This window comes from Callithrix jacchus, chromosome 7 (genome assembly GCF_049354715.1).
Source record: "Callithrix jacchus isolate 240 chromosome 7, calJac240_pri, whole genome shotgun sequence".
NCBI lineage: Eukaryota > Metazoa > Chordata > Mammalia > Primates > Cebidae > Callithrix > Callithrix jacchus.
The window spans coordinates 105,702,607-105,722,609 of NC_133508.1; the positions used below are offsets into that span (position 1 = coordinate 105,702,607).

At 35.1% G+C, this 20,003-nt stretch overlaps 1 protein-coding gene across 26 annotated transcripts in view; it reads left to right on the plus strand.

The window, feature by feature from the left end:
- Positions 1-20,003, plus strand: part of LOC118142978 (proto-oncogene c-Rel-like) — a 365,180-nt gene that overhangs the window by 15,214 nt on the left and 329,963 nt on the right. For 11 of the 26 annotated variants that reach the window (XR_013520512.1, XR_013520511.1, XR_013520513.1 and 8 more), the window contains 2 exons: positions 8-91; positions 8,769-8,951. The exons of 8 other annotated variants lie outside the window; for them this stretch is intronic. Coding sequence is in view for 9 of the 18 variants with exons in the window: in XM_078333033.1 (XP_078189159.1) it covers positions 16-91; positions 8,769-8,951 (259 nt within the window). In the remaining 9 variants the exon portion in view is untranslated. 7 more of the 26 variants (XR_013520528.1, XR_013520527.1, XM_078333034.1 and 4 more) reach the window with 4 other exon arrangements.

Genomic DNA, 20,003 nt, shown 5'->3' on the forward strand with positions numbered 1-20,003 from the left:
TTTGTAGGGACATGGATGAATCTGGAGAACATCATTCTCAGCAAACTGACAAAAGAACAGAAAATGAAATACCACATGTTCTCTCTCATAGGTGGGTGATGAAAAATGAGAACACATGGACACAGGGAGGAGAGCACTACACACTGGGGTCTGTTGGGGGGAATAGGGGAGGGACAGTGGGGTGGGGGAGTTGGGGAGGGATAGCATGGGGAGAAATGCTAAATGTGGGTAAAGGGGAGGAAGGCAGTAAATCACACTGCCACGTGTGTACCTATGCAACTATCTTGCACGTTCTGCACATGTACCCCCAAACCTAAAATGCAATAAAAATAAAATATATATATTAAAAAAAATTTAAGTGAAAATATAAAACTTCTTTTGAGAGATGTCTACTCATGTCCTTTGCCCACTTTTTCATGAAATTATTTGATTGTTTATTTTGCTATTGAGTTCCAAAAAAAAAAAAAACAATAAAACAAAAAAACTGCCTTTTGAAGAGGATTAAAACAGGACAACAATTGTATGTAGATGACAAAATTCTTAGGATAGCCACAGTTAAAGACACAATTGACAAGAAAATCTGGTCATCTCTGTGATATACAGTTTAACATAACAATTATAATTATATCAGAATATAGAAATTTTATATGATTTTGTAATGCATGCTAGTAACATTTATATGATTATAACTTAAAGAAAGTGAAACATCATTTTATATTTGACAATGCTTCCTATATGATTTTAATGTATCAAATAAGTTGAATATGTCTCTTTTGGTCTTTGGGGGACCTAATGTCTAAAAAGGTTAATTGGGTCAAAAAACATAATTCAAAATTTGGTTATGGAAAGTTTGTCAAATATCAAGGGTTTAAAACACTTGATAATACAAAATAGAATCCCAGATCACTATAAGTCATTTATTTACCCAAAGTGATAACTCAAAATTTTTAAAAAGGCAGAAAACCTTTACTCATTGATAGAGGAAACTTAATTTCCCAAACAATAAGCCCTAACAAAAACAGCATGAATCCAATTAAATCTATCTCTCAAATCTTATCAACAAATCTGTAAAATTTTAATAATCTTGATCATAAGATATAATTTCCATAAAACATTTTTGTAACTATAATTTTTTAAAAAAAAGATAAGTTAATGCCCCAAGAAAACCCTGTTAATCTGACACAGAGGCCCAGATGCTGGTCTTGTATCAGTTTGTCTTCAACATTAATATTTAATTTATAAAAAAACTGAATTAAATTTATCTCTCAAAATTGGCCCTTACAATTTCACGTGCCTACCTCTTCCACAATAGTCTCTTGGCCTAGAGGGATTGAATACTTTTAATTCCTGACCCTGTGTCTTATGAGCACTGTTTGTTTTGATTATCATCTTCTCTCAAGTGTGAAGATGATGCTTTAACTACTGTCCATGTTTAAGATATAGCAGGACTTGATGTTCTTTTTAGACCCAAGAGTCAAAGCCCTGTAACTTAATAGCCCAAGAACTTTAAAAGCATTACAGATATACTGCATGGTCTCATTTGTAAGTGGCAGCTAAATGATGAGAATTCATTGACACAAAGAAGAAAATAACAGAGACTGGGGCCTACTTGAGGGTGAACAGTAGGGGAGAATTAGAAAAATAACTATTGGGTATGAGGCTTAGTACCTGGGTGATGAAATAAACTGTACAACAACCTCTGTGACACAAATTTATACCAAACTTGCACATGTATCCATGAACCTAGAACAAAAGTTAAAAGAAAAAAAATTGTCACAGCCACCCCAACCTTCAGCAGTCACAAATTTGATTAGTCAGCAGCCATCAGAATCCAGGCTAGACCCTCCACTGGCAAAAAGATTATGACTCACTGAAGGCTCAGATAACTGCTAGTATTTTTTAGTAATAAGGTATTTTTAAATTAAGATAAAAATAAATAAAAGTAATATGGAAAGTTACACATATGTAATAAACTTAATTTTAAAAGTTTTAAAAAACCATGGTTTTCCTAAGCACATCAAAACTTAATTAAATAGAAATAATTTTGATAAAATGTAATATCTGTTTGTTAGGCCAGGTACCAAAAGGCAAAAAAACAAAAACAAAAACAAATAAACAAACCCCCAAAACATCTTCAGTAGTGTGATTCCCTATGGGAAGTCTATTTAGATAATCTGTAAGTCAAAAAGCTAATGAAAATGGTACTTAAATTAGTTAGACATAGAAATAGTGTATTCTGGGTTAAAAGTGAAAATTTTTAGTGTAATAGAACAATTTAAAGCCAATGCAGAGGATTTTATATTGGAAGAAAACATTTGCTTTAGAGCTTTAAGATAAAACATATTTAGCATCAGGCTACAATCCAAAGAAAAAGTTATAGGAGCTGATTAAAAAGTTGAAAGAGAGAGTTATTATTTCGGTCCTTCTCAAAAAAAAAAGAAAACTCAAGACAGCAAGATGCAATAAAAGTTAACTTCTGGGTTAAAAAGAAATGAAAATTTCTTGTAATTTCTTTTTTTTTTAAGACAGGATCTTCAATCTGTTGCCCAGGCTGTAGTGCAGTGGTGCAATAATGGGTAACTGCAGCCTTGATCTCCTGGGCTCAAAAGATCCTCCCACCTCAGCCTTCAGAGTAGCTGGGACTACAAGTCCATGCCATCATGCCTGGAAAATTTTTTCAAAAACTTTTTTTTGTAGAGATGGGATCTCACTATGTTGCCCAGGCTGGTCTTGAACCCCTGGGCTTAAGTGATCTCCCATCTCAGCCTCCCAAAGTGCTGGGATTACAGGTGTGTGTCCAGCCCTCTTGTAATTTTATTAAGAGATAATACCTTAAGAAAATGTTGTTGTTCTAACCAATTATTTATTGTATTACTGTATTTTAAATATCAAATCCCAAATCTCTAGAAAGACCTTATAAATAATTTTCTTTTAATTATAGCCATCTTGATCCCATAACGTTTTTTTTTCTTATAAAGCTTCTTTTTACAAATTTTATTGACTTACACAAACCGTTTATGAAATATTTGGAATTTTTGTTTTATCCTAAACATCACAATCATTTTCTTTTAGGACAAAAATGTACCATATAAGATTTTTTTCACATAAAATTATTTCCCTTTTAATCTTTTTTACCCAATATGCATCTTTACATTTATAACTTTCTTTATATCTTTCTTATTTACCTTTTGCCCTGTTTTATAAATAATCTTTAAAAAACCCTGAATAGGAAAAAAATCATTTTCATTTAAATAAAAAAAATTTTTTTTGAGAAAAATGTTTTCTTATAATTTTTTAAATTGGAAATAACTCAGACATTTAATTAATATCTATTATTTAATTAAATATAACTTTAGATTCTAAATTATTTGACACATTTACTTATAAGCATTTATTCCACTATATTTACCTAATTAGTTAATTTTAAAGTTTACCTACATTACTTATGAAAATTGTGATAGTCCTTATTTAAAGATGGAAATAATTACGCTTAGGAGAATAATTGATAATGCAAGCGAGAAGGGAAAACTGTGGGAGCAAACTCTATGAGAATCTGAGAAGAAATAGAGTAGAAGTGGAGAGCCTGGCCTTTAAAGGAGCAGGAAATATTTCCTTTTTTTGGCAACGATAGGCCGTTTCTTTTTCTTTCTTTTTTTTGGGGGGGGGGGAAGGGAGGAAGACAGGAAGGGAGGGAAGGAGGAAGGGAGGAAGGGGGGAGGGAGGGAAGGGAAGGAAGGAAATCAAGCAATGAGAGAGACATTGCCGACCTGGAATCTGGAGGTTTACAAGTTGATTTCTTTTTTTTTTTTTTTTGAGAGAAGGAAAGAAAAAAAAAGCAAGTAAAGGAGAGGAAGAAAGAGGAAGAGAAAGAGGGAGGGTGAACGGAAATATTGCTTTATTCTGAAAAAAAAATGGGTATTAATAATGGCCAATCAATGTTTCATTTGAACCTATGAGTAGGTGTGATGTGGTATTGACAAGAATGTATATTTTGTGTATTTGAAGTGGAGAGCTCTATAAATATTTATTAAGTTTACTTGTTTTGGATCTGAGTTCGAGTCCTTGATATCCTTATTAATTTTCTGTCTCATTGAATCTAAGTCTCTAGGTATCTGGGTGTTAGGATCGTTAGCTCTTGTTGTTGTATTGATGCTTTTACTTTGTTGCTTTAAAATCTATTTTATCTGATATAAGAATTGCAACTCCTGCTTTTTATTTATTTATTTATTTGTTTGTTTTTGCTCTCCATTTGGTTGGTAAATCTTTCTCCATCCCTTTGTTTTGAGTCTTTGTGTATCCTTGCATGTGAAACAGGTCTGGATATAACATGCCATTGGGTTTTGGCTGTGTCTTTTGATTGGGGGATTTAGTTGATTTAAATTTAGGGTTACTGCCATTTGATGTTAACTGACTGTTTTATCCATTCGCTGATGTAAATTCTTCTTTATGTTGGTGCTCTTTACTTTTTGGTATATTTTTAGAAAGGCTAATACTGGTTGTTTCTTTCTGTGTGTAATGCTTCTTTCAGAAGCTCTTGCAAAGCAGGCCTGGTGGTAATAAAATCTCTGAGTTCTTGCTTGTTTTTAAAAGATTTTATTTTTCCTTCAGTTGTGAAGCTTAGTTTGGCAGGATATGAAATTCTGGGCTGAAAGTTCTTTTCTTTAAGGATGTTGAATATTGGCCCCCACTCTCTTCTGGCTTGTCGAGTTTCTGCTGAGAGATCTGCTGTAAGTCTGATAGGCTTGCCTTTGTGGGTAACCTGACCTTTCTCTCTGGCTGCCCTTAGTATTTCCTCCTTCGTTTCAACCCTGGTGAATCTAACGATTATGTGCTTTGGGGTTGCTCTTCTTGAGGAATATCTTTGTGGTGTTCTCTGTATTACCTGAGGTTGAATATTGACCTGCTTTGCTAGTTTAGGAAAATTTTCCTGAATAATATCCTGAAGGGTATTTTCCAGCTTGGATTCATTCTCTCCGTCACATTCAGGTACACCTATCAAACGTAAATTTGGTCTTTTCACATAGTCCCACATTTCTTGGAGACTTTGCTCATTCCTTTTTATCATTTTTTCTCTAATGTTGTCTTCTTGTTTTATTTCATTAAGTTGGACTTTGACCTCTGATATCCTTTCTTCTGCTTGAAGAATTCAAGTGTTTAAACTTGTGCATACTTCTAGGAGTTCCTGTATTGTATTCTTCAGTTCCATTAATTCACTTATATTCCTCTCTAAGTTGTCTATTCTCAATAGGATTTCATCAAACCTTTTTTAAAAGTTCTTAGTTTCTTTACATTGGGCTACAACATGTTCTTTTAACTCACAGAAGTTTCTTATTATCCATTCTCTGAAGTGTGATTCTGTTATTGGGATGCACTCGTTCTCCGTCAAGCCTTGTTCCATTGTTGATGTGGAATTGTGATCATCTTTAGAAGGCGAGGTGTTCTGACTTTGAGTATTCTCAGCCTTTTTACACTGATTTCTTCCCATCATTATAAATTTATCCTCCTGCCATCTTTGAAATTACCAACTTTCAGATTAGGTCTCTTGAGTGGACATCCAAGTTGTTAGTTCCCAGGGCCAGAACAGCAGCATTAAGACTGATGGTGCTTTTCTTCCCAGGATTCTCCTGTCTGGCTTCCTTCTTGTGTTCCTAATAGGCGACTCTGCCTTCCTGGGGCTCCAAACCTCGGTCAGAAGGGGAACCAGTCTCATTTACTCTACGCTGAGAGCTGCCATGCTGAGGCGCCGTCACAGCCGCTGCGCCGGCCTCAGGAGTTGTGCTGGGGACCGGTGTGGGTCCTCCAAACCTTGGTCAGAAGGTGAGCCAGCCTTGTTTACTCTGCTCCGAGAGCTGCCACGCCAAGGTGCCAGTGAAACCGCTGCACTGGCCACAAGAGTCGCCCTGGTGACCCGTGTGGCTCCTCCACTGGGGATCTTCTGCTCCGTGAGTGACCAGAATTTGTCTGAAAGTGTGGCGTCCTCTAGTTCTCTGCGCTTTCACTGAGAGCAGCAATCCTGAGATGTTAGCGATTGGCCATCTTGGATCGTTCTGGCCTTTTCTATTGTAATATAGAGTGTGGGAATGGAAAATGTGTCAGAAAAACTGTCATGTATCTCAACTCCTACCTCTATTATATACTTTATTGAAGAAATTACTCTTTGGTACAGAGCTTAGGTTATTCATTCATTTGAAAAGTATATATTTAACTCCCCAAAGTAGAAGTTACTTTGGTAGAATAATATAATATTTTTCTCTAGGAAATTAAAACCTATTTTAGAAATGGCATGTAAACAAGCACTGAACTCCAGTTATTTAACTGTGATAATGGAGGTGTGTTCAAAGTGCTATGGGAGTACAGTAAAAAGGACCCATATTTGTTCAGTAGAGACTAGAAAGACTTCATGGAAATATTTAATGAAAACTAGAAGGAGAAGCAGAAATATACATTTGGGCTGATTAAGGATAGCTATGATAATAAAAATTGCAATGCAATAATGATAAATGATGAGTCTAAGAAACCTCACTCCTATATAGGACAACACAGAAAATCACTTTTCACTTTTCTTTCTGTGGTTTATATGAATGCTTTCACATAATTGCATATTAAATATTTTCTTAGAAGTAGAATTACAATTTTATTCTCATTCATAATCAGAAGTCAGCTGGATCTCCATAATTCCTACTTCCTGTAAATAAAAAATTTACATGTTTTACACAGTATGGCTTGTTACATTTTCAGAAAACATGATTAGGGCTGGGTGCAGTGGCTCACACCTGTAATTACAGCACTTTGGGAGGCCAAGACCGGCAGATTGCTTGAGTCTAGTAGTTTGAGACCAGCTTGGGCAACATGGAGAAACATCATTTCTCCAAAAAATGCAAAAAATTAGCCAGATGTAGTGGCATATTCCTGTAGTCCCAGGTACTTGGGAGGCTAAGGTGGGAGAATCACTTGAGCCCAGGAGATGGAGGCTGCAGTGAGCCATGGTTGCCCCAGTGTGCTTCAGCCTCAGTAACAGAGTGAGACTCTGTCTTAAAAAAAAAAAAAGAAATAGAAAACATGATTAGATTAATTCATTAATAGTGACTTCAAACTTTTTCTTATCAGTTCCAGAAAATTTACACACCTTCTGTTTTTTGTTTTTTGTTTTTAAGTAGAAGGTTGATATGCACTTAACTTCATAGTCTGAAAAAACTTCCTGACAGTTTTCTATGTCTACTTCAAGCAACACCACCTTGGAATACTTTGCAGAGAGGGAGTGAAAGAACTTGATTATTTTGCAAAGCTTGCAACAGGTGGCTGGGAAATCAACTATGGGTTTATCTCCTGGTTTGTTCAAGGCCTCCCGAAAAGCACACTTGTTCTCAATCTGCTTCACCATTTTGACTGTTGGGGTCTGACTAGCAACTGTAAGAATAGATAGAAATGGATCCAAAGCACCGGGCTGAGCTTTTTGCATATTAGATCTTTAGTGGACTGTCTTTGGGGTTTTCTGTAGTAGCACATCCGTGCACTGACTTAAGCTTGACTACTTAAAACTTATACCCCATTTAAAAGTATTCAAAGAGGGAATTCAAACTCTTTTAAAAATGAATGCCAATACTTTAGACTTTCCAAATGGAAATACTGCGTTTTAGAGTTTATTCTCTGTGAAAACAGACTGCTTAAGCATCCTAACTATATGTCTGTGTTTCTACTTTTATGTATCATATATGTATATATTCAAAATTCAGATTAAAAGAATGCTTAAGTGTGTATGAAATATACTAGTTAATCAGACTTTTCTGTTTAAACAGAATACTATTGGTTTAACATAATTGTTGAAAGTCCGCCTAAAATAAGTCACTTCCTTTGATGTCTTGTTAATGCTTAATTTTGCACTGTTGGGAGTGTAAATTAGTTCAACCATTGTGGAAGACAGTGTAGTGATTCCTCAAGGATAAAGAACCAGAAATACCATTTGACCCAGCAATCCCATTACTGGGTATATACCCAAAGGATTATAAATCATTCTACTATAAAGACACATGCACACATATGTTTATTGCAGCACTATTCACAAGAGCAAAGACTTGCAACCAACCCAAATGCCCATCAGGGATAGACTGGATAAAGAAAATGTGGCACATATACACCACAGAATACTATGCAGCCATAAAAAGAATGAGTTCATGTCCTTTGCAGGGACATAGATGAAACTAGAAACAATTATTCTCAGCAAACTAACAGAAGACTTGAAAACCAAACACCACATGCTCTCACTTATAAGTGGGAGTTGAACAATGAGAACATGTGGACACAGGGAGGGGAACATCACACAATGGAGCGTGTTGGGAGTTGGGGGGGTTATGGGAGGGATAGAATTAAGAGAAATATCTAATGTAGATGACTGGTTGATGGGTGTGGCAAATCACCATGGCAGATGTATACCTATGTACAAATCCTACATGTTCTGCACATGTATCCCAGAACTTAAAGTATAATAATAATAAAAAAAGAGGTGTTAACATTTAACCTTTTAAAATAATTTAAAGGAAGTATCTCTGTTTCAGTGAGGATTAAGATGGAACATAGAAACCATCCTAGGTGTTTCAAGTAGAAAGAGATTTAGGGCAGAAATTAGGTATTTACAAGACTTTTGGAAGAATGAAGGAGTAAAAGTCAGAGGGGCTACTATAATTTTTTTTTTTTGAGGCAGAATATTGCTCTGTTGCCCAGGCTGGAGTGCCGTGGCACAATCTCAGTTCACTGTAATCTCTACCTTTCAGGCTCAAGTGATTCTCCTGCTTCAGCTTACCAAGTAGCTGGGACTACAGGAACCTGCCACCAGGCCTGGCTGATTTTTGTATGTTCAGTACAGATGAGGTTTCATCATGTTTGCCAGGCTGGTCTTGAACTCCTGAGTTCAAGTGATCCTCTCACCTTGGCCTCCCAAAGTGCCGGGCTTACAGGTATGAGCCACCATGCCTGGCCCCATAGTTGAAGGCTTTTAAAAATTGTTTTAATCATGTAGGTGAAGGCCATAGACAGTAGTAATTATATATATATAAAATATATATATAAAAAATATATATATATATATATATATTTTTTTTTTGAGATGGCATCTCGCCCTGCTGCCCAGGCTGTGTGGTGCAGTGGCATGATCTTGGCTTACTGCAATCTCCACCTCCTGGGTTCAAGCAATTCTCATATCTCAGCCTCCTGAGTAGCTGGGACTACAGGTGTGCACCACCAAGCCCAGCTAATAAAAAAAGTGCATTAAAATTATGTGAAAAACTTTTAATTAAATAATTCTTAATTTTATTTTGCTTGGGTTTTCCTATACTTGAATATTATTATATTTAGTTTCTCTTGGATTTCTTCTCTGAATAATTCTAATTTGTGTGTGTGTTTAGTGCATGATAATAAAAGTAAATAATATTCTAGTTAATACAGAGTTTTAGTTTTTTAATTATAGTCATTCACATGCAATAGTTTTCATTTACATCTTCCTTCATTCTGTCTGCTTTTTGCCCTTCTTTCTTTATCTTTTGTTTTTTCTGCAGACAGTTGAAAGTAAGGAAGAAGGCTGTAGGGAATTCTAGTGTTCATATCATATGTAATTTTATAGTCTTCTACTTTACTTTGAACTCTAATGCAAATTCTTTATTCTCTTTTAACTTTGCTTAGTCAGATTATTAATGAATTTCAGTTAATATATATATGAAAAAGGCTAATTTAATATACAACCATCAAATGTCTGGATTTGCCTTGTTTAATGTAATTTTTAAATGTTTTTCAATAAAAGTGATTTAGTAAAAATCAGTTGGTCTTTATCTGTATAACTACACAGGTTTAAGACACAGATATGTATATATGCATTATGTTTATGTTCTTCATAAAGCAGAAAAATTATTTGGCTGGCTTCTTTGTAACTATAGTGTATACATGGGAAATCTGACAAACTCAGGATATGAGAATTACATTGGTAGAAGGAGATTTAGGAGGGGTTGTTTGTGAATTTTGTGTTGAGAAAACAATATTGTGAAATCTGGAAATGACCCTCGGTCTGGAAGAAAATTCATAGAACAAGGATCATTCTCTCTTGCTGTAGTGGATATTTACTGATTTATCACTCAGCATCCATTTACCTTATAATACTCAGAGTTTCCTTAGGTCTTTCATCTCTTTACATACTTCCCATGAGTTTAGGGAGATAGTTACACTGCTGCCTTATCTGGGATAGGCCTAGATTACTTAAGATAATAAGAACAATTAGTTCCTCTGGATAGTCAGTGTTGGTTGGACTTAAGCCAACAAGTATGTTGAATCTGTCACATTAATACAAGTCTTTCCAGCTGCTACAGAAAAGTTTTGGAGTTTTAGGGCAGGAATTGGGTGCTCACAAGGTAGGCACACAGCTGAGGACGGCTGGCAATTGCAAGGCATCTGGCAGGTATTCTAAGTACAGGGGAAAAATATCCCCAAATCTAATCCTTACGTAGTTGGAATATTAAAGTTGGGAAAGTGTGCTAGAATCACAGTAATACCTAGTTAGAAAGCCATCCTCCATTTTTAAACTACAAGAATCATTAAGTAATATGTGTTCATGAAACTCATCGTGTGAGGTTTATGGACTTTTAGATAAAACTAACCTTTCCTTTAATTCTTCCCCATTGTGCAGACAGTGGAATTAAAACTATTAGTACCTTAGGGTGCATTTATTTGGGCACTATATTAGGAATTCAATCAAATTTTAAGAATTATTTCTAAGAGAAAATGAATTCCCAGTTGTAGCCATAAATGATTTATAAATGAATACGTAAAGTACAATTCATTTATAAGTTTAGAATTTACTGTGTCTATGAAAGCCTGTGTAGTGTGCTAGAAAGAGCACTGCTCTAGGAAATAGTCAAGGAGTATTGATTCTAATCCTGGCTCTGCCATTCATCATCTATGAGACTTTGGCAAATCCCTTCCCTGGTTCTTAATTTTCTCATTTGTAAAATGAATGAGTTGAAGTAGATGTCTAAGATTCTTCCAGTTCCAGGAATTTATAATAAATTCACCAAATTTCAGAACATACATTTATTCAATAGTGACTATAAAATACTAAATTTTAAAAATATGTTTTGAAAATTATCCTAAAGTCTAGGCTTGATTTTGTCCTGTGGATCATTAAACCTTATTCATAAAAGTAATTTTATCTTTGGGCATTTAATTTAATACATTAGTTAATATCATTCCAATAATGGTATCCAGGTACAACTAAATAAGAGAAAAATTAGAGATCATATTAAATGCATTAAAAAATAAATTTATTTTAAATATATTCATTTATTTTCAAATTATTTTTATGATGCATTGATATAAGAGAACTTTTGCTTCATACACACGCACACACACACACACATGCATGCACATGCACACTCCATGTGCACACATATATAATGTTTCTTACATTGTCATTCATTCAGCCTACTTTATACCAGGTACTATGCTAGGATCCAGGGACATGAAACATACAATTATTGGCTGCAAGGAACTTATGGTCTGTTGAATGAAGTAATCATGTAAACAGAGAGTTGCATGGTCAGTTAACATATGAAATATATGCACACACCAATAATCAGAGAAATTCTAATTAAATAGTATATTCCAATTTTTGCACATTACAAGATGTATAATATGTAAGGCAGAATGTAAGGCAGAATGTGGCAAAAGGGACACTGTTTTGGAATGATAATAAATCCTATTCCCTCTTTGTCCCTTTATCCTGTTTAATTTTTCTTCATAGATATTATCAACATTAACATTCTGTGTGAATATTTTATATGATCTGTTTTCACCCACTGGAATGAAAAACTTCATCAGAGAAAGGATTTAAGTAAAAAGAAAAGAAAAAGAAAAAACTGGACAAACACACACTAATCTGGGGGAGGCAAAGGGTACATGAAATAAATGTATTCTCCAAGAGGATCCAAGATGGCTGATCGCTAACAGCTCGGGATTGTAGCTCCCAGTGAAAGTGCATAGAAGGAGAGGATGCCACACTTTCAGATTTCGTCACTCACGGACCAGAAGATTCCCAGTGGAGGAGCCCCACGGGTCGCCAGTGCAACTCTTTTGGCCGGTGCAGCGGTTTTCCTGGCGCCTTGGCGAGGCAGCTCTTCATACAGAGTAAATGGAACTGGTTCCCCTTCTGACCAATGTTTGGAGCTTCAGGAAAGCAGAGCCGCTTATTACGGACGTAAGAAAGCCAGACCAGAGATTCCTGGGCAGAAGAGCACCAACAGTCTTATCGCTGCTGTTTTGGCTGGCGCTGTGGGTTACTCGGATTCCAGCGCTGGGAATCAATAAACTGGACTTCACTCAGAAACCTAATTAGAAAGGCAGTAATTGTAAAGATGACAGATGGATAAATTTATAACAAAGGGAAGAAATCAGCCTAAAAAGGCTGAGAATACCAAAAATCAGAACCCTTCTTCCTCTACAGGGGATTACAGTTCCTCATCAGCAATGGAACAAGCCCTGGTGGAGAAGGACTGTGTTCCATTAACAGAAGTAGGCTTCAGAAGGTGGATGTTAAGAAACTTCTGGGAGTTAAAAGAACTTGTTCTAACCCAATGGCAAGAAACTAAAAAGTTTGAAAAAAGGTTTGACAAAATGCTAACAAGAATAGACAATATAGGCTGGTGTGATGGCTCACGCCTGTAATCCCAGCACTTTGGGAGGCTGAGGAGGGTGGATCACAAGGTCAGGAGATCGAGACCATCCTGGTCGACATGTTGAAACCTTGTCTCTACTCAAAATACAAAAATTAGCTGGGCATGGTGGCGCGTGCTTATAATCCCAGCTACTCGGGAGGCTGAGGCAGGAGAATGGCCTGAGCCCAGGAGGCGGAGGTTGCAGTGAGCTGAGATAGCACCATTGCACTCCAGCCTGGGTGACAGGGGCGAGACTCCATCTCAAAGAAAAAAAAAAAAGAGTAGACAATATAGAGAGGAATATAAATGAATTAACAGAGGTGAAAAACACAACACAAGAACTTAGTGAAATATGCACAAATTTGAATAGCTGAGTTGATCAAGCAGAAGAAAGGATATCAGAGGTTGAAGACCTACTTAATGAAATAAAATGAGAAGACAAGAATAGAGAAAAAAGGATAAAAAGGAATAAGCAAAGTCTCCAAGAAATGTGGGACTATGTGAAAAGACCAAATTTACGTTTGATAGGTGTACCTGAATGTAACAGAGAGAATGAATCCAAGCTGGAAAATACTCTTCAGGATATTATTCAGGAAAACCTTCCCAGTCTAGCAAAGCAGGACAATATTCAACCCCTGGTAATACAGAGAACACCACAAAGATATTCCTCAAGAAGAGCAACCCCAAAGCACATAATTGTCAGATTCACCACGGTTGAAATGAAGGAGAAAATACTAAGGGCAGCCAGAAAGAAAGGTTAGGTTACCCACAAAGAGAAGCCTATTAGACTTACAGCAGATCTCTCAGCAGAAACCCTACAAGCCAGAAGAGAGTGGGGGCCAATATTCAACATCCTTAAAGAAAAGACATTTCAGCCCAGAATTTCATATCCTGCCAAACTAAGCTTCACAATTGAAGGAAAAATAAAATCTTTTATGAACGAGCAAGTACTCAGAGATTTTGTTACCACCAGGCCTGCTTTGCAAGAGCTTCTGAAAGAAGCATTATACATAGAAAGGAACAACCAGTATTAGCCTCTCTAAAAATATACCAAAAATTAAAGAGCATCAACATAAAGAAGAATTTATATAAACGAATGGATGAAATAACCAGTTAACACCAAATGGCAGTAACCCTAAATTTAAGTCGACTAAATCCCCCAGTCAAAAGATACAGCCAAACCTAATGGTATGCTACATCCAGACCCATATCACATCCAAAGATACACAAAGACTCAAAACAAAGGAATGGAGAAAGATTTACCAACCAAATGGAGAGCATAAATAAATAAATAAATAAATAAATAAAAAGCAGGAGTTGCAATTCTCACAACAATAAGAGCTAATGATCCTAACATCCTGATACATAAGACCCATAAAGTGATTTAGACTTAACGAGACAGAAAATTGATGAGGACAACCAGGACTTGAATGCAGTTCTGGAACAAGTAAACTTAATAAATATTTATAGAGCTCTCCATTTTAAATACACAAAATATACATTCTCCACTTTAAATATACAAAATATTGATCGGCCATTATTAATACCCATTTTTAGAATAAAGCAATATTCCCATTCTCCCTCTTTTTCTTCCTCTTTCTTCCTCTCCTTCACTCCTTTCTTTCTCTTTCTTTTCTTCTTTCCTTTCTAAAAAAAAAATCACCTCCATCTCTTCCTTGGACTCCTACAATAGCCTTCTAACTAAAAAAAAAAAAAAAACAAAAAATAATAATTGCTTGCACAAACAATTATACAGTAAGTCCTCACTTATTCATAGATTCTGGGAAACAGTAATTTTGAGCAAAATGAAGTATAATGATACCATATATTGTTTCCATCAATGTTATAAGAAAAAAAAAAGGTTGTCATGAGTTATAACTCACAGATCCATAGAAAGCTGTATATATTGGTTTGGTTTTCCAGGCTGCCATAAAATACTATGTACATATCAAAAAAAAAAAAAAAAAAAAAGAAATGTTTACTCCATGTAGAATTTGTATTCCTTGTTTCTATAAGATGTATTTTATTTTATTGTTTGAATGTTTTATATTGAGCATGTTTCTTTAGTAAATAAATATGAAGGCAATGAACAGATAGTATTTTTTAAGCACCATGGCCACTGTAATTATATGTGGAATTCTTAGGAATGTCATAAAATGTAACTCTGCTAGGGGTTATGTGAGGAGGAAACACTGAGCTAATCTTGATGCATGAATTTAGTTAGCTAGATGGACAGAGGAAGAAAGGAGGTCAATCTCATGAGAAGCAGCAATTTATACAAGAGTCATGGAGGCATATAATTATAGAATGTACAGAGAATTACAGGTAATTTGCATAATTAGAATATATAGTAAGAAAGGGAGAGTGATATGAAGCTGTAATGGTAAGCATGGGTCAGATTCTGAGAATGTGTTTGGTACAGTAAGGATTTCGACACCACTTCCAATCTATTCCTGATAATTCTTGCTTCTGACTTTAAAAATCACTTTCCTATAGGCAGCCACATTGTAATTGTAGTTCCCACATCTACTTTTGTTTTCTTATCGTTTATCCTCCATAAAGCAACCAGTTACCTTTTCACCACAGTTCCCTTTATCATCCCCTCTTCAGTTGTATTTATCATAATGTATTATATCTACATACATTGAAAATGCATGAGAGAATGTTACAATTTTTACTTTAAAAGACCAAACACACTTTAAACAACTACAGAATACAGGAAGACTTTATTATATTTACTGAGATGCTTAACATTTCTGTTGTTCTTCCTTCATTCTTGATGCTACAGGCATCTTTTGGGTATTCTTTTCCTTCTGTCTGGAAAAAGTTCCTTTAATGATTCTTTTAGAACAGATATGCTGGCAACACATTTTTAAGTTTATGACCCATCTGAGAATATTTTATCTTAATTCCTAAAAGACATTTTCTCTGAATATGGAATTTTGGGTTGAAAATTATTTTCTTTCAGCACTTTATAAATGTTGTTTTACTTCCTTCTGGCCTCAATGAGACAGCTGCAGTCATTAGAATAAATGTTTCCCTATAAGTAATACATCATTTTTCGTTAGCTTTTTACATGATATTTTCTTTGTCTATAGTTTTCAGCAGTTGGAATAGGATGGCTCTGGGCATGATTTTTTTTTTCTTTGTTATTTTTCTGTTTGGGTTTGCTGATTTTTTTTGAATCTGTAGCTTAATGTCTTTTCTTTCTATTTGGTTTATTTTCAGCCCTATTTCTTCAAAGTTTTAAAAATTAACATATTCTTTCTTGTCTCTGTGACTAAAATAACACAAATATTAGTTCTTTCATTATTGACCACAGGTCTTGAGGATCTATTTAATTTTCTCAATCATTTGCCCTCTGCTTTTCAGATCATATGCTATAGTTCCTGCGTATCCTCAGGGGTTACATTCCAAGACCCTTTGTGGATATTTGAAATGCAGATAGTATCAAACCCTGTATAGACTATGTGCACATTTCCTTTTCCTTCTTTACAATTTCATAGATAGAACATTCATTCTTACTGGAGATCTTAGTAATCTCAACATATGACTTATTTCATTTCTTTATTAAATTGAAAACTTCTACCTTATTGCTTAGCCTAAAGCTGCCTCCTTAAATATTTTAAGTTCAGCCTAAAGATTTCTCTGTACATCATGAACTATAACAAGTGGAGATATAAAAAGACCATAGCCTATACTTGTACCAATCACTAAATTTTGGCCAATCAAATGTAGCCAACTCTTCAAACCATGTTCAAATAAGGCAAATACTGCGCAGTTACTGATACAGCTGTTTCTGCACCTCACTTTCAATTTCTGTAGGTAACTTTCCTTTTTCTGTCCATATATCTTCTTCCACATGTGGCTATGCTGAACCATCTGAGCATACTCTGGCTTGGGATGCTGTCCAATTTGTAAGTCGTTCATTGCTCAATTAAACTCTTTAAATTTAATTGAACTCAAGTTTTTCTTTTATCAACCTTTTTACTTAAAAGAAACACCTGATGGCTTCTCTTTTGCATATTCAAGTTGCCAGCATTACTACTTGTACCTTGGGGACAATCATAATTAAAATAAAGGTTACTTGAAGCCAAACTCTGCAATATCACAACAGTTGATGTGACAACAAATATGGCTACCAAGAGACTAATGGGAGTGTAGAATACATAGTGTGGTTGTGCTTTGAAAAAGGGATGATTCATGTCCTCATTGGGGCAAAATGGCATGGTGTGAGATTTCATCATGCTACTCAGAACCACACATATTTTAAAACTTGTATATTGTTTCTTCTGGAGTTTCTATTTAATATTTCAGGTTTCAGTTGACCAGTTAAGCAAAACCTTGCATAAGATGGATGACAATAATTTTTTTAGCTCTACCTTCAAATTCATTTGTTTTTATTTTTATTTTTTTCATCTCTATTCTGCTACTGAGCCCATCTGGTAAGTTTTTAAATTTGTTATTGTATCTTTTAGTTCTAAAATATCCATCTAGTTCTTTTTTATGTTTTCTATAATTATTCCTCCCTATCTGCAGAGGATTGGTTAAGATTCCCCTGTGGATACCAAAATCTGTGCATATTCAAGTTCCACAGTTGGCCCTGTGGGACCCTCAGATACCAAAAGGTGGTCTTTGTACACTCAGGCTTTACATTCCGGGAATATTGTATTTTCAATTCATGTTTGGTTGTGGATATGGAATCTGCCAATACAGAGGGCTGACTATATTTATTGAAAAATATCCACTATGTGGACTCATGCAGTTCAATCTTGTGTTGTTCAAATGTCAACTGTATTTTATTTCAAGCTTTCAAGATTTTGTATCTGCACTTTCCTGTATCCTGGGGCTCCCCTTATTAGACTTCTTACTGTATCTTTATTACTCCACTCTGCCACACACTTCTTGTGATTCTCTCCACATCTGGTACAAAGCAACAAGATAATAAAAGAGTATGTTAGTCCATGTTCTCACAGATATAAAGAACTGCCTGAGGCCAGGTAATTCATAAAGAAAAGAGGTTAATTGACTTACAGTTCTGCATGGCTGTGGAGGCCTCAGGAAGCTTACAATCCTGGTGGAAGGGGAAGCAGGCATGTCTTACAGGGTAGCAGGCGAGGTGAGAGAGAAGATCAAGGAAGGAACTCCCAAACACATATAAAATCATCAGGTCTTGTGAGAACTCACTGACTGTCATGAGAATAGCATGGAGGAAACCACCCTCATAATCCAATCACCTCCCTCCCTTGTCCTGTGGGGATTACAGGTCCCTTCCTAGACATGTGGGGATTACAATTCAATATGAGATTTGGGTGGGGACACAAAACCAAACCATATCAAAAAGGATGGGGGAAAATTACCTTACTTCCTTTAATTACAGCTCCTGTGACTGGAAATGAAGGTTTTTCCTCCCTTAGAATTTTCAGCTCTTGTACTTCCCATTGCTTCCTCAGCCATGGTTTTTGAGCCACTATTGGATTGTTTGGGGGCAGGGACATGAGAGAGTGGAGAACAAGAAAGAAAAATGGAGTGCCTGAATTCTCTGAGTGTTGAGAGATTGTTTTTCTACCCCTTGAGCTTCTTAAGCCAGAACTGGAGGAATTCTCCTGGCACTTTATCTGTTGACAATAAATTCTATTTCCAGATTTCCTGCTGAATTGAGTCCAAGCCAGGAGATGCCAGAGTAAAATAAATATTAAAACTCACTGTCCTTTCAGCAGTACTTTGATTTCTGCTTTTCTTCCCAGTCTCCTTGCCACTTACTCTTCAGAGTTCTCAAACATCTGCTGCATGCATTCTGTTCAGATTTTATACCTGTATTAGGTACAACAGTGAAATACTAATAAATACTTTCTTGATTATTGAGTGAGAGGTTATTATAACTTCTCAAATTAAGAATTTTTGAATGAAATTGTTTTTTTGCAAATAAATTTGTATGAGGCAAAATTTAATTTTTCTCATAAAATTTCTTTTCTAAATATTAAACTACTGGTTCTTTTTTATGAAAGAAATAATCTTTGTTGTTTACTTCTCACAGTATTTGCTGCAGGCTCAGGATATAATTGATTTTTAAAAATATTTTTACATTTTTGTACATTCTTATTTGTAGATCTTTGTGTTCTACTAACTCAAAATTTTAAAAAGGCTTCAGTGTTTCCACAGAAGTAATCAAACTGTTACATTATGTAATAAAACCAATCACTAAAGTACAAAAATATCCTATCAATCAAATTGTTTCAACCATTTTAGTAGTCATTGTTCTTTAAAAAATTTAAATGTAATATATAACATTTTGCATGTTACTATACTTGTTTCCTTTTTCTTTAAAATTAATAGGTTCATTTTTGTAACATAAATAAATTTAAAATAAAATTATTCACAATAAAATTCTTGAATAATCAGACACAAGGACTAAAAGTCTTTCTTTAATCTTATATTAAATGAAGTTATTTATAACTAAAAAACTACTATTCAAGACATATGTTAACTATTAAAAATAGAGAGGAAAAATATATTGTTATATGTATCAAATGATCAAAACAGTAACTTATTTCTAGGTTTTCTTTTCATAAAACATGGATATGGTTCAGTTACAAGTAATTGCAATGAGGTTATATTGCAATTGGCATTGTAAAGCTCATGAACTTTTAATGTAATTCTATCTTCACTGCACATTGGAGAATTTAGTCTTATTGGGTTTCAGTTATTAGAAGTAATTCTAACTATAGGAAATATGGTATCATGGACACTATAAAATGAACTTCTAGACTCTGAGAATCAGGTTTGGATAGAAATGGGTCTAGTATATTTATTTGCCTTTCTTTGTTACCATAATGAAAATGTAATTATGCTGGATGCCTGCTTCCTAGAAGCCTAAGCTTCTAATAGGCATACATTTCCTAGGGACCATAACGTCAATCCTCTTTAAGATTCTCTAGGGGTGCCTATCAAGAAATGACAAATTTCTTTAAAGAAATCTAGTTTAAAAACTAGACATTTTGGACTTTTTTGTAAGCTGTCACTCCTATCTAAGCATTCATTTCATTACTTCAGTAAATATTCGTTGTCTGCCTACTATGTTCTGGGAACTTTGCTAGATCTGGGTCTGTATTAGTCAGCAAAATACAGTTTCACTCCAAGTTGCAGCCTAGCAGAAAATACAAGCCAATAAAATAAGGTTTAATTGTTTTCTGATAAGAGAGGCATATGATTTGTGGAGCTGTATAGGAGGGACATTTAACTCAAAGAAAGCCTAGGATAATACTCAACACCAAGTATGAATCAAGCAAGTGAAGAGGTGTTAGAAGAGCTTTT